The 14,786-nt window shown below is 67.1% G+C and overlaps 1 protein-coding gene across 1 annotated transcript; it reads left to right on the forward strand.

Annotated features, from left to right (window-relative positions):
• Positions 1–13: 13 nt before the first annotated feature.
• AKNA (AT-hook transcription factor) lies at positions 14–14,767 on the forward strand. Its single transcript, XM_086764207.1, has 22 exons — positions 14–37; positions 649–751; positions 5,531–5,800; positions 5,923–6,902; positions 7,400–7,474; positions 7,950–8,100; positions 8,212–8,369; positions 8,453–8,724; positions 8,836–8,998; positions 9,111–9,238; positions 9,330–9,503; positions 9,698–9,905; positions 10,008–10,114; positions 10,312–10,544; positions 10,732–10,915; positions 11,258–11,419; positions 11,586–11,689; positions 11,845–11,949; positions 12,022–12,123; positions 12,488–12,613; positions 12,875–13,040; positions 13,354–14,767. The coding sequence occupies exons 1-22, from the start codon at positions 14–16 to the stop codon at positions 13,634–13,636; spliced, it is 4,278 nt and encodes a 1,425-aa protein (XP_086620333.1). The 3' UTR covers positions 13,637–14,767.
• The last annotated feature ends 19 nt before the right edge of the window (positions 14,768–14,786 follow it).

Consider the following 14,786-nt stretch of genomic DNA (forward strand, 5'->3'; position numbering starts at 1 on the left):
GTGAGGGGCGGGGATGCCTGCGGGGCACCCCAGGCAGGTGAGGGTGCGGTGGCGATGGGCGTCAGGGTGGGCAAAGCGGCCCCGTCCCCATCCCCGTCCCCGTCTCCATCCCCGTCCCCATCCCGCCCCCGTCTCCATCCCCGTCCCCATCCCGCCCCCGTCTCCATCCCCGGCCCCATCCCCGGCCCCGTCCCCATCCCCGGCCCCGTCCCCATCCCCGTCCCCGTCCCCATCCCGTCCCCGTCTCCATCCCGTCCCCGGCCCCGGCCCCGGCCCCGTCCCCATCCCGTCCCCGTCCCCATCCCCATCCCCATCCCCATCCCCATCCCGTCCCCGTCCCCGTCCCCGTCCCCGGGGCGGGAGGGGGGACGGCCCCGGCCCCGGCCCCGCTCGGGCCCACCAGGGGGTGCCCGCGCTGCATAAATTATGACAATGAGCGCCGTCTTCCGCCGCTCTGATTGGCCGCCCGCAGCGAGTTATGCAAATAAGGGGGAGGGCTGGGTTTATGCTAACGACTTCCCCTTCCCCTCCGGGCGGCACGCTCGGATTGGCGGGCAGCGGCGGGGATGCTAATGAGGGCGCTGGCCCCGCCCCCTCCCTGCCGCTGGCGGGCCGCGCTATTGTCCGGCGGGGCCGGGCCCGGGGGAGGCGGCGGCGACCGGGGCTGGGCCGGGCCGGGGCCAGGACCGGGACTGCCGCACGGAGCCGCCCAGCGCCGGACGAGGAGGGGCCGGCCGGGCCGTCCCTGCAGGTGGGCATCCGCGGGGCAGCTGTCGCACGGGCGGGGCGGGGGGTGCTCCTCTAGCGGTGCTCCCGAGCCAGATGTGGGGGTCCTCTTCCGCCAGCTGTGCCTCGGGGGGGTTGGGGCTGCTCCCTGCGAGCCGTCTGCTGCAGCTGGAGGGAGGTAGAGGGGGCTGGAGGGGGCACCGCTGGGTGCAGGGCTGGGGGCGGTCCGGGACCCCGGCTCTGCTGAGCGCGGCTCGGGCAGGGCTGGCTCGGGATCCCCGGGCGGAGGGGGGGGACCCCGCGCCACCCACCAGCATCCCCGCACACGAGGAGGTGAAGCGGGAGGGTGCGGGACGGAACACGCCGCTTCTCGCCAGCCCGTGTCCTGCCCACGCCGCCCCACGCCTTCGTGGCCCCGAGGAGACTTGTCACAACTTCCCTTGTTCCGGCGGCTTCTCCCCACCCGGGACCGAATCTGCCGCCCGTTTTGCGCGGGTGGAGCGGCCGGAGGATTTCGGGCGGGTTTCACCCGGCTGGCGTGGCCGGGGCAGCGCGGAGCCGGGGCTGGGGCTCACGCCGGGGCCGTGGGACGCGAGGCCGTGCCGCTGCCTCCTCCGAGGAAGTTGCGAGGGCTGCCTTCGGCGTCGGTTCCTTGTTTCGTTTGCGGGGCGGCCGGCAGCCCGTGCGGGCCCTTAGGGGCGGCGGGTGCCGGCCGGCTGTCGCGGGTTTCCCTGGCCCCGCAGCACCCTTGCGACGCGGTCCAGGCGGGGATGTTTTAAGGAATCCCCGAAGAGCGTCGCCGTCGATGCAGCGTTGACCCAAACCCAGCCCGATGCTGGTTTAACCCCACCACGCGCCCCCGGCTGCCCTCCCGTGCCCCCCAGCCCGGTGCTAATACGGGATCTCGGTGCCGCGGTGGCAGCTCTTTCCAGACGGGGATTAAGGCCGCCCTGGGCCGGCTTCGCGGCCGCCGGCAGCCCCCAGCTTCCCCAGGTACGTTGGGGTTCGCCCCCTAATTGTGCACCCGCAGCTTTCCAGTGCTGGCCCTGGGGACAATGCTGTCCCCAAGGATGGCAGGGCCCTGCGTCGGGGAAAGGCGAAGGAAGGAAGACGACCCCCGTCCCGCCGTGGGGCGGTGGAAGCGATGGAGAAATGCCGTTTCCGTGGGGTTTTGGTCTCTCTCCATGGGGACACACTGGCATTGGGGAGCTCGGGGGGGCACCTGGCCCCTCCAGGCACAGAAACCAGGGGGACGCGTGGGCTTGAGAGTGACGGTGCGGTACCAGGCGTGCGTGCTTTCGGAGGAGGAGAAGGAGGACGAGGAGGGTTTGTCAGGCTCTTCCTCGCTGGGACGGTTTCTCCTGTGCTTTAATGGAAGCGGCGCAAACGGAGAAAGCGGCGTTTCCGCTCCTCTGCCCTCTTTCGTGCTCACAAAACGATGCTGTGGGCTTGGGAAAAAGAGTTTAGAAACCAGGAATTCCCCCCCCCTCCTCAAGCGCAGACGCCTCTTGCCAAGTTTCAGCCCGAGGCTGCCTTCAAACCCCCCCCCCCCAAAAATGCTTTTCAGCCAAAAAACCTGCGGTAGGAGGTCCCTGGCCTGGAGTTTGGGTTTGGAGCTGATGGTTTTGGAAAATATCCACCCCTGGCCCAGGAGGGAGGGGGCTTTCACCCCCATACCGGGGGATATTTTATTTTGGGGCATAGGGAGGGTTATTCCCCATCATTCAGGGGACATCACCTTCACGCCACGGGGGTGGAGATGGGAGGGGTTAAGAGCCCACCCCCACCGACCCACCTGCTCTGCCCAGGGTTGATGAGGCGGCGATGGCAGAGTGACAGCAACCCTGTCCCCCCCCCTTCCATGTCACACAGAGAGCACTGGAGCGGGGGGATGCAGCGTCTCCTTCGCTGTCACCACCGATAAACCCAGGAGCAGCGACGGGGGCTTGGCCTCACCTGCGCTGCTGTTCTTCTGCCTCACATGTGTGATGAGTTGGGTGGTCTCAGCCTCGCAGCTCCGTCCGTCCCGCAGTGGGGGTTTGCAGGGCAGGGAGCAGGATCGTTGTGGCTGAGGGGGTGAAGCTGCAAAGGGGATCAGAGATTACGAGCCGAGGGCAGGGACAGACAGAGGGAACCCCTCCTGCCTGCAGAGACCTGGCAGCACTCGTCACTGCTCTGAGCATCCCCTCCCTTGTCCGGCACACAATTTGGGACAGCCTGGGTCGAGAGGCAGAGGGAGGAGAGAGGCGGAGGGTCTCAGACAGAGGAAAGCTGAAGGATAAAAGACATTTTTTAGCTGAGGCTTTTAAATTTCTTTTTAGCTCTTTGTCTGAATGCTTTGTTGCAAAATCCCAGCTTTCAAAGAGCAAGTTTTAAAAAAAAAAAAAAATATATATATATATATATACATATGCACTCAGGATTGTTTGCATTTGCTTTGTGGTTCATGAGTGCATAGCCACATCATTTTTCAAGCTTTTCTGTGCTACCATAACAGCGAGCAGCTCACTGAAAGGAGAAAAACGTCCAAGATTTTTCTCTCTTACCGCCGTGACCGCCGGCGCGGGGACTTTCTGGGCAAGCGATGAATGCGGCTGGATGTGCAAGCAGCTCCTGCAGCCTGCGGCTGCTGCGGGCAGAAACGCTGCTGAGAAACGGGGTGATGGCCCATGGTGTAGGGCTTAGGCATGATCCAGGCACCGGATCAAAATCACCGGCCCAAACCGAGCAGGAACCGTTTGAACCCTCTTTGCTTCGAGACAACGGGAACCACGGGCTCTGTTCACCCGCTGGGCCCCGCTGGGGCTGGTGTTCGGTGCTCCTCAGCTCGCGGGGACGCTGTGGGGCTCGAGGCGGGGCGGGGGGGCACTTTGCTGGGCTGGGGATATCTCACCTCGGAGCGGGGCTAAAGCCAAAACCGCTCCTCAGCTGAGCTGAGAAGCTGCAGAGCCTGAAGCATCCCATCGTGTCCTCCATCGCAGTAGCACCTCGGAGGCAGGAGAAGCTGCGGAGCATCTCCGGGTGCAGAAAGTGGAGCTCCCTGGATGGTGTACAGGGAAAAATCCTGCAAACTCCCTGGGAGGTTTTCCAAACCCTAAGGGATGCTTTGAGTTTTGCGCCGGCTTTGCTCGCTGCCCGCAAAAGCCCCGAGGATGCAGGCAGGGCTGGGAGCGATGCTGCCGATGCGACAAACGATGATTTTTGGGTGGCACCAGAAAATATCCCCAAAAACCCCACTAACAGCGGGATTTACACCGGGGGAGTCGCAGATCTCAGGCTTTGGGGTGGCTTAGGGGAATTTCCCAGAGTGTGCAGCTCATCGCCACCGTCCTTGTGCCAGCAGCACCCCCAAATCACCCCAGCACCCTCCAGCAAAACGCCGCCGCACCCGGGGACCGTGGCCGTGGTTTCGTTAGCAGCCGGGAGCTTGCGCAAGCTCTCCTCCTCGTGCCACTAATTACACAGTAACGAGCTGGATTAATTGCCTGCTTGTGAATACGCCAGGACGCACTGAGGGTGCCTGGTTACGGCTGCAGTGTCCCTGGGGCTATGGGCAGCATGCTGGGATGGGGGCCAGGTGGACCCCTCCATGGAAATCCGGGATATGGGCAAAGCCCATATCCCGGATTTCCAAGGAGGGGTCCACCTGGCTGAATTTTGGGGCTGCTTGTCCTCCTGGAGCATCCTCATCCCAATGGCTTTTGGAGCGGGCAGCTGCCCATGCTCCTAGAGATCACTTCTCCCCAATTTTTGACATTTTGTACCAAATTGGACTAAAAAATAAAAGTTTTAAAGAAAAGCAGCATGGGAGGAGAGTTCGGCCCCTGCCGCGCAGGGCCTGATGGGGTTAAAAAAATTTGCGGCCGCCCTGCGAACTTGCAGGAAGCAGCCGAGCATCGTTTCCTACTTCTGCAAAAACCCAGCTGCCGTGCAGGTGCAGGAAGGTTTTGGGGTGCTGCCTTGGGGTCCCCCGGTGGGGTCGCTGTGATGGGGTTGTCACCAACATGGGGACGCCGGGATGGGGTGAGCGCGTCGCTCGCGGGGCTGGTTGCCTCCAGCCTTGGGTTTGGGAAGTTGCGGGGTGGCTGCCGGCGATGTCGGCGTGGTGATCGGTAGCACGTGGGCAGCTGGGCTGCCTCCAGCACCCCAGGGCCAAACGGGTTGTGAGGGGCTCAAATCCAGCTGAGGGGACATTGCTGGGAAAACCCCGTGGCCTTTCTTGCTACCCACCCCGCGGCTGGGTTTTCAGCATCCGGCCTGTCCTGAGCTGCCGCTGCGGCACTGGGAACCCCGGCGCGTGGAGGAGCTGGGCGTGGGTGAGCTCCTGCGTTAGGTCATCAGTGGAGTGAGTGTGCCAGGCCTCTGCTGCGATCCCTCTCGCTGGCAGCCCCTCAGAGCCGAAAGGGCCTGGGGGTGCTCCTGCCTTCCCCAGCACCATCCTGCACCGTGATGGCACAGCTGACCGTCCCCAGGCTCTGGCTGCCCAGCTGGGGTGATGCCTGAAGGGTTGGGTGTCCCTCAGTGCCCACCCCGGGGCCTTTGATGGTGGCTCTGGGGGGCTCCTCTCCGCATGGACCTCCAGGGGCCATCCTGACCATGGGGGATGTGGCATCTCCGGCTTTGTGGTGCTGATGGTGGGATGCGGGGTAGGGGGTGGCCTGAGGATGTCACCTCCTGTCATAGGGGGCTGTTCTTGTCCCCAGGGTCTGGGGGACAGAGGAAGCCCCGGCATTGGGGAGGGGGACACCTCGAACAGAGCCCGTGGTGTCCCGCTGAGCACCCCTCCCTCTCCCTGGCCCACCAGGACGCGGCGGCGATGGTGTGACCTACATTCCCAGCAAGGAGGTCCCCAGCCCGCCGCCGCTGTCGGGCCATGAAGCGGCACAAGTGACGGGGAGGCCGTGCCCGCGGGCCATGGCCAGCCCAGCACCATGGCTGCACTGGACACAAACACAGCTGACGCGCTGGGCGGGAGAGGAGGAGGAGGAGGAGGAGGAAGACGACGACTTCGGAAGGCGGATGGACGAGGATGGGGTCATCGGCCTAGGGGAGGATGCTGGGAGCCCACCATGGGGTGAGTCCTCCCCTCCCCACTGCCCAAAGACCCTCGCGGGGGGGTCCCGGGTGGCCCTGGAGCTGGGGAGGGGGCTGGAGGGCACCAGCTGGCGGCAGCCCCGTGGCGCTGGTGTTTTGCAGGCGACAGCGAGGACCTGGAGGAGGGGTCCCCGGCAGATGAGGGTGACTGGCACCCACGGCAGGACCTGGACGAGGAGGAGGAGGGGCGGGGCAGCTCCACGGGGGACGAGGGGCCCTGGGGGGCAGAGAGCGATGGGGAGCCCTACCCTGAGCTCTCCTCCGAGGGCCGGTGGGGCTCGGGGTCCTGCGGCAGCCCCGAGGGGCTGCGGGATGGCCGAGGTGGCTGCCAGCCCCACAGCCGCAGCATGGCCGGCGGCGACACCTCGGGGCTGTCGGACGCCAGCCCCGGCCCCGCCACCCCATCCCACCGGCGCCGGGGCTGGGACGCGGCCGGGGACACCGAGGGGGAGCACGGGCAGGGCTGGACCCCCAACCGGAGCCTCCTGCTACGCCGCTCCGCCGCCGACCTCCGCGGGGCCACCGGCGTCGAGCCCGTCCCCGCGCCCCATCCGGCTGGGACGGGGCTGCCGGCCCCGGGCAGCGCTGGCTTGGCACCCACCGGGGAGCCCTGGGGTGCTGGGACCCCCACGGCCCCCCAGCTGCACGACAGGACCCGGGTGCCAAAGAAAGCGGCGCCCACGGTGCTGCCCCCCAAGCCGGGCCGGCAGTCGCCGTCCCTGACCCCCCGGCGACGGCGCGCGGGCGGCAAGGAGGCGAGGGATCCCTCGGGATCGGGCACCGGCACCCAGTCCGGCACCCAGTACGGCCGAGGGCGGCTCAACCACCCCCTGCCCGACCTCTCCAAGGTGGAGGCGCGGGTGAAATTCGATCAGAGCTACCGGCCACCGCGGGGCCGAGCCCTCCCGTCCCGCCCCAGGGCCCCGGGTCACCCCATCGGCTTCAAATCCCCGGCCGAAATCGTCCGGGAGGTGCTGTTGAGCAGCGGGGAGGGGGTCCCCGCGCAGCCCCCCGCCGCCGCCGGGCTGCCGCAGGAGTTCAGGTCCCCCAGGGAAGCCACCCAGCTGGTGCAGCAGCTCCAGGTAACGCCCGGCTCCCCCAGTTCGGCCAGAGAGGCTTTACTGGGGGGGTCTTCAGGAGGGGGGTAGACCAGGAGATGTCACCAGCCCCCATGAGCCGGCCCTACTTTACTGGGGGGGTTTGAGGGGTGGGCGCCCCTTCCCAGTCCTGGGAAGGGGCTGATGGGGAGGGAAGGACCAGGCAGGGATGCAGGCAGTGCTCTGGGGATGCAGGGATGCTCGGGATGCTCGTGTGCCCCCCAGGATGCTTGTACTCCGCCCCACCCCGATACTCTTTCCCCCCCAGGACGCTTGTCCCCTGGGAGGGAGGGTCACATCTGCACCGGATGGGCTTTGGGGGGTGGGTTTCTGCACCCCAGGGTGCCCCCCACCCAGCCCCATGGTCCCCTGTGCAGGGATGCCTCACTCCATGGCGCGTCCCCCCCCTCTGCCTCCCACCCCTTGGGGCCCCTGTCCCCACGCCGGGTGCCGTCACCCGCTGCACGTCCCCCTCCCCGCAGGACGACTACCACAAGCTGCTGACGAAGTATGCCGAGGCCGAGAACACCATCGACCAGCTGCGCCTGGGCGCCAGGGTGGGTGCTGGGGCGGCTGCGGGGGGGCTCCCTGCTCTAGCCCCCACCCCCGGCATTATTTGGGGCGTCTTCCTCCCCTGGCCCAGCTCTTCCTCCTCCCGGAGAGCTGCGATTGAGCATGCCCAGCCCAGGGAGGGGGGGTTGAGGCTGCTGCAGCGCCCACAGCAAAGCTGGGGGCCACCATGCCCCCCCACCTAGTGGGGTCCCCTCCGTGCCAGCGTGGTGGCTGAGCCAAAACCACCCCAAAATGGCGGGGGCAGCTGCAGGGCACGTCACTAAAACGGCAGGACGGCAGGCGGAAGCGTGTCCCCGTGTCGCCCTCACCACCTGCCACCCCACACCACGGCGCGGATGGGGAAACAGAGGCAGGGCCAGTGTTTGGCTCCCCCCCCCGCCTTTGCCCCTGCTGTCCCCGTGGGGATGGATGCTTTGGGGTGCAGGGTTGGTGCCCTGAAGCCCCTCTCCCTGCCCACAGGTGAGCCTGTACGCCGACCCGCCGCGGCCCAGCCGCAGCCTGACCATGGGCACCCTGGGCACCGGCTGCCGCGTGATGGCCCTCAGCATCCCGCAGGCCAGGACGGCGGCTTTCACCCCGGCCCCGGCCGCGCCGTCCTCACCGGCTGCAGGTGGGTCACATCGCCTTCCCGCTCCGCATTTGGGGGGACCACGGCTTCCCTCCCGCTGCTGCGGGGCAGGGGGGGTCCCCAGCATCACCTTGTCCTCGTCTTTTCTCGCAGCTCCGGCGGCGGGACTGTCAGACCGGAGGGCATCACCCCGGCCTCCTTCGCCCCCTGCACCCATGGGGGGCTGCCCCACCTGCCCGGGGTCATGCCGCTGCCCGGGGACGCGGCTGATGGGGACGCTGGCGGGACAGACCCGCAAGCTGCAGGCGCAGGCAAGCAGTGTGGGATGCAGGGTTGGGGGCTGCGACGGGGGGGCCGCGGCAGGGCTGGGCTCAGCCGTTTCTCTCCCGGGCAGGTGAAGACCCTCGAGGGTTGGATGCAGGCGGGGAGCCCCACGCCTCGGGAGCAGCTCCAGGTACCTCAGCCCCTTCCCGACACCGCACCCCGGGGGTGCGCGGCGTGGCCGGGGGGGACGGTGAGGCCCAGGGGGCCAGCAGCCTGGGATGTGGCCGCCATTGTGCCGCAGAGATTTTGGAAGCTGAAGGAGGCGCAGGACGCGCTGGAGCGGGCGTACCTGCGAGCCCGGCAGCAGCACCCGGACCCCTCAGGGGAGTTTGATCCTGACCGGTGGGTGCTTGACCCCCTCCCCACCAACAAAACCCCAAAACCCCGGTGCCGCCAGCCCCCTGCGCCGTGGGGTTTGGGGGCTCCCCGGCATTGGTGGGCGCTGCCTTGCAGGGCACTGGAAGGGGAGATTTTCCGCCTGGGGCTGCGCTTGGAGGAGCTGAAGGAGCGACTGGAACCTGGGGCCGAGCAGCAGCGTCCCCCGCAGTACCCAGCTCAGCCCCGCTCCCCTCCAGCCCCTTCCCCGCCGCCAGCTGCCTGCTCCCCGCGCCCCGAGGTGAGCTGGGCAAGGCTACAGGTGGGGGTCAGACAGGGCTGGGGGGCGCAAAGGTGCTGGGGTGGGGGGGGGGGGTCATGCTTCTCTGAGCCCCTTTTGCTGTGCCCCGCAGAGCCCCATGCCGATGGAGGGTCCCCAGGAGACAGTGGGGGACAGCGAGGTGGGGACAGGGGGGCTGCCCCGGCCCCTCTGGCACAAGCAGCTCCAAGTGGAGGAGGATTTCAGTGACCTGCTGGCACAGTGAGTATAACCACTTTGGGACGGGGGGGACGCAGGCAGGGAGAAACTCCCCAAAACCACCAACTCCTGCCTGCGGGTGCCCCCCACCCAGGTACGAGCACTTCAAGTCACTGCCGGAGTCGCTGAGCCTGGAGCAGCTGAGCCTGGGAGGGAGCGGGTCCCAAGAGGAGGTGGATGGACCAGCAGCAGGGGACGGTGGCCCCAGCAAGGTCCCCTGCAGGACACAGTCGCCAGAGGAGGGGGCCAAGCTGGAGACCTCCCCCTTGTAAGTGTTGTGGGAGCGCAAGGCCCCCGGGGGGGTCGAGTGGGGGATTTTATGTCAGATCTCCGATTTTACATCACTGCAATTGATAGGCTTCAGAGTTAACAGCCTCCACGGGAGAGTTGGCTGCACCGGGACGTTTCCTCACATTTGGGGTGGCTCTGCCCATTCGCCCATGCTCCGTTCTCTCCCTGCAGGCACCCCCTGGAGAGGAGAGCCGCACCGCTGCCCCCCAAGGAGCACCCATGGCCGGTGGGGACGCGGGGCCACCTGTCCCCCGCCACCACTGAGGAGCCACCGGCTGCTGCCAAGCCACCCCTGGGGCTCCCTGAGCCGCCGCGGGGGCCCCTGTCTGGCCGCAGCAGTGGGGTGGGCGGCGCTGCCACCCAGCACTGGCCCCGCAAGGTGAGTCTCCCCCTGGGACTGGGGGTCCCCATCCACCAGCACCCCTAGACCCTGCCCGGGGGGTGCTCAGCACCGACCCTGCTCTCCCCCATGCGTCTGCAGGAGCAGCGCATCGTGTCGCCAGAGACGGACAGCGGCTTCGTGGGCTCGGAGGCCAGCAGGGTGTCACCCCCCGTGCGCACCCCTGAGCACCGGGCCCCTGGCACCGGGTATGGATGAGGGTCCCTGCACTCGCCCCGGGGGGGTGGGTTTGGGGACACGGGCTGTCGGCTCTGTCTGGGGGAATTTGGGGCATTGAAGGGGAGCAGGGGTGCGGGGAGAGGTGACAAGGATGGGGGGAGCAGGGACAGGGTGCTGGGGGGGTTGGGGGATGAGTGATCCCATGAATGACACATCCCATTCGCAGGACCCCCGGCTCACTGGGACTCTCCATCCCCATCCCCAGGACCCTTCATCCTCTGTGGAAGAAAGAGGGGACCCCGCTTCCCTCCAAACCAGCGCTGATGGACATCTACCCCTCGGGAGGGCAGGGCGACACAGGGGGGCCCCGCCTGCCTCCCAGCACCCCCTCGCAGCACAGCTCCCCCCGCCACTGGGCCGAGAGCGCAGGCAGCGAGGCCGGACCCGACGGTGACGGCAGTGAGTAGGCAGCATTTCGTGGCAGGGAGAGATCTGGGGGGGTCCCTGGCTCTGTGGGGGACAGGGGTTCTGGTATATGGGAGTGCCCTGGCACCCTTAGGGTGCTGCTCTGGGGTGGTCTCCCAGATCTCTCTTCGAGGACAGGACTCCCCCACGTCCCATGCTCACCATACCTCCCCCATCCCAGCTCACACGGACTCAGAGGTGGAAGGCAGCTGTGCCAGCACCAGCGACCACCCCCCCACCACGGCCCGGGGCCCAGCCAGCCCCCCTGCGTCCCCTGAAACACCGTCCCCCACCCTGCTGTCCCGCGACCCGGCATCCCTTGACCCATCGCACTGTGACCTGCTGGGGACCCGTCTGGAGCGCGAGTGAGTGTCTATGTACACCCCACCCAAACCACGCCGAACCCCCCCAAGTTGACAAAGGAACCCCACCAAGAAAAGTCCCCAAAGGCACCAGCGCCATTTCCCCTCTGAGAGCCAGAGGCTGAGGCCTCCAAACTCGTGACACCTGTGGGCTGGCTGAGACTGGACCCCAGTCCGGCCAAACCCCAGGCTTGGTTTTGGGGAGCATCACAGCATCAGCTACTGGGTCCGGGCTGATGGGGATGGGTGCAGGCGCGGGGTCCAGGGGTGCCCAGCAGCGGCCGGCAGCGCTGGGAGCTGTGCTGCTTGCAGGCGCCCCTCATCGTGGCGTCTGTCCCACGGCAGCCAGGCCATCCGGGCGCTGCGGGACGAGGTGTGGCGACTGCGCCGGAGGCTGGAGGAGAGCCTGCGCCGTTCCCGCAGCTATCCCGGGGGAAAAGCCGTCACGGCCAGGAAGCAGCCGGTGGCCAGCGGACCATCGCCCCCCAAGGAGGCAGCACCCTCGGGGTAGGTGGCAGGAGGGACCCCAGGGAGCCGGGGGGCGGGGGGGGTGGGGCACAGTACTGTGTCCCATGGGTGCGGGGACACCCCCAGCCCCAGCCCGTCCCGTTCCTGCTGTGACTGGGGACGCTGAGGGGTCTGGGTGGTGACGGTGGCTCCGTCTCCTCCGCAGGCGCCTGAGTCCCCCAGCGCGGGGCAGGGCGGCCCCCAGCGTCCCACCCCCGAGGAGGGGGCGGTCGGCGTCGCTGCCCCGGGACAGACCGGAGCGGGACCTCAGTAAGTGGGGACCCCACCAGGGCGGGGACGGAGGGGGCGGTGGGTGTGGGACCAGGGTGGGTCCCGGTGGCCCAGTGGGGCCCAGCGGCCGGACCCTGCGGATGTGGGGCACGGACCCACCGGGTCCCACCCGGCTTCCCTCTCCCCCGCCGCAGCCTCCGAGTCGGACCCCTCGCCCGCCAGGCCCCGGGCCACCCCCTCCCCACGGAAGAGCCCTGGGAGCCCCCCGGGTGCGGTGACATTTCGGGGACAGTACACAGGTGGGTGCCAGCGGCGGTGGGTGCTGGGGGCCGATTGGCGTCCCCGGCCGCGCTCACGCTGGGTTTTGGCAGGGACACGGTACCAGGCGGGGACGCCGCGCGCCGCCCCCGCGCCTCGAGGAGAGCCAGGCACCCCGGGGTGCCCCCGGTGCCGCGGGAGCGGGACAGCGTCGGGTGAGTGGCCCCCACCTTCCCTTACCCCCACTAACGGAGCGGCTAATGACTTCAGTTCATTAACAGGCTCGAGGAGGGGGGAGAGATGAGCCCACTCCCCGCGGCCTGGGGCTCTCCCCTCTACCCCTTGGCCGGACCCCCCTGCAGCACTGGTGTCACTGGGAGCACTGGGAGCAGCGCTCTGCTGGGCCCCATGGCTGCCCGGAGCTGAGCTGGATGCATGCAGAGTGCTTTGGAGACCCCCTACCCCCATTTTGCAGTCCCCCTCCCTTGGCAGCCGCTCCCCAAACCCTTCTGCTCTTTCCAGCCCCCCTTGGTGCCCGGTGCGGGACGTCCTCAGCCACCCTCGCTCCTCTCTCCGTAGCCGGCTCCCGGGCGAGCGACGCTGCGCGGCAGCCCCGGCACAGCACCCCGAGGAGGACACGCTGCCCCACGTGCCGGGCACCCATGGGTGCCCCCGCGGCCGGCGGCAGGGACGGAGCCACAGGCGGTGGGTGACGGGAGAGTGGCACACGCTGGGCGCAGTTTGGGGCTGCATGGGGTTGGGGGTGGGGGACAGGGAGCCGCCCTCACACCCTGGGCACGGTACTGGCACGTGGCTTGGGGACAGGGGTGACAGCCAGCAGTGCCACCACCCCATGGGGTTCCCACCCAGCAGTGCCAGCCCAGTGTGGGACAGTGGGGGCTCATCTGGGGCTGCCCCCCATTGCATGCCCCCAGGACATCTAACAAACTGCCCTCCTGCCCTCAGCAGAGCATGGCCCCCGGGACACGTCCCCCCCAGGCTCCCGCGTCGCCCCCCGAGCCGAGAAGCCGGAGCAGCCCGGGCGTTGGTACTTGGCCGCCAGCCCTGCTGCCACCGCTGCCATCGGCTGCATTGCGCCCGTCCCCCTCGTGCCTTACGTGCCCCCCATGCTGTAAGGATGCTCTGTGGGGTGTTTTTGGGGGTGGTCAGCATCTCCCAGGAGCCCATGGGTGGGAGTGGGGTGACACAGCCGCTTTGGGTGGGGGGATCTGTGTGGGGGTGGATGCTGGGGGGTGGAGATGGATGAGGTGGGGGCGAGGGATGAAAACCAAGATGGAGTGGGGTCACAGAGCCCCGGGTGGGGGGGTCACAGAGCCCCGGGTGGGGGGGGATCACAGAGCCCTGGGTGGTGGGGGTCACAGAGCCTCAGGTTGGGGGGTCACAGCCCATGGAGAAGAGCTGAGCCCCTGTCCCCTTCTTCCCAGCTACTGCTCCCCAGCAGCACCTACCTCAGCCCCAGCCATGGCCGGGGTCCCGCTCCAAGGCGTCACTGAGCCCCGGCGGGCAGAGCGTCCCCCCCGGCCGCACACCGCTGCCCACCCCCGCTGCCTGACCCTGGGCCTGGAGGAGCTGGAGGAGCTGGACCAGTGGCTGAACCGGGCGGTGGAGGCTGCCCAGGGCGCCAGGCTCCGCACCGCCCGCATCAGCCGCGTCCTGGCCACCGAGCTGGGCCAAGTGCGGGATCTGAGGGGCTCCTGCCTCTTCTGAGGGTCCCGCTAGCACCCTGCCCCAGAGGGACACCGTCCTCCAGCCCCGTGTCCCCCAGGCTGAGCACTTCTGGGGATGCTCCAGTTCCCCATCCGACCCCCATCCCAGCTTTGGGCACCTGCCGAGGGCTCAGTGCCGGGGGCTCAGCCCCTGTGCCCGTCTCTGCTCTGCCCTTGGACTCAGACCAAGCCGGGTCCTCCCTGGAAAAGCTCTTTTTTTATGTGATTTTTAATTTTTTTTTCTCCAAGGTAGCTAGCAAGCAGCTAAATCACTCTGTTAGTGTTGATGGATGATACGTAATGTGTCTATGCGTACATATATACGTGTATCTATACGTAGATGCATGTATATCCTCTGGTTTTAACCCCCAGCGTAATCCTTAGGGCATTTGTGGGGTTTTTTGGGCCACCCCCGGATGTGGCTGAAAAAGCCAGGCAGAAAACAAGAAGGATTTGGGGTTTTCCTTGCGAATCCCAGGGGATTTGGGCTCTCACCCCATGAGACTCAGGCAGCTGCACCCACATGGAACCTGCACCCCGTGCCCCCGGGACAGCTCCAGCCAAATCCCCCCTTTCCATGCCCAACCATCTCAGCCTGCAGTGCCCCAGCTGTGTTTATGTAGGACCTACCTAAAGCGCCCATGTCAAATTTATTTATTTTTGAAATTTTTTTTGTTGTTTTTTTTTGTACAAAACCTCACATTTTGGGGGGGGAATCGCTAACGCCCCCGGTGACTTACTCAGGTCTAGAGCTTCCCCCAGCGCTGGCAAAGCCGCAACTGGCCTGGGGGGCACGGGGACGCACTGGGAACGGGGCTGCCCCTGACCTTTGGGGGGAGGCGAGTGGGTTGAGGGCACGCGGAGGGGTGGATTTTGGAGAGGTTGTGTCTCTGGTGCCTGCGTCCTAACGAGCCGACGTGCCCAGCCGTGGCCGCGCTGGAAGCCATGACCCCCGCCAGCCCGGCCGGAGCGTGCGGCAGTATTTCCCGCTCCCAAATTGGGAGCAAAGATGATGTTTATGTTTTTTTTTCCCACATCTCCTATTTTGTAATAACCAGCAGAGCCATTCCCATGCCGTTTTGTACGCAGATAATCGCCTATTTTTGAACAAAATAAACGCGGTCGGTTGGCTCGTGGGCGTTTCTTCCTTT

The sequence above is a fragment of the Chlamydotis macqueenii genome, chromosome 20 (assembly GCF_036417535.1).
Source record: "Chlamydotis macqueenii isolate bChlMac1 chromosome 20, bChlMac1.mat, whole genome shotgun sequence".
Lineage (NCBI taxonomy): Eukaryota > Metazoa > Chordata > Aves > Otidiformes > Otididae > Chlamydotis > Chlamydotis macqueenii.

Excerpts from the sequence above, each read along its gene's own strand:
- AKNA (XM_086764207.1), top strand. The coding sequence starts at position 14 with ATGCCTGCGGGGCACCCCAGGCAG. Across the intron at positions 8,999-9,110 it reads CCTGCTCCCCGCGCCCCGAG|AGCCCCATGCCGATGGAGGG; the intron begins GTGAGCTGGGCA and ends TGTGCCCCGCAG. Across the intron at positions 10,545-10,731 it reads CGGACCCGACGGTGACGGCA|CTCACACGGACTCAGAGGTG; the intron begins GTGAGTAGGCAG and ends CCCCCATCCCAG.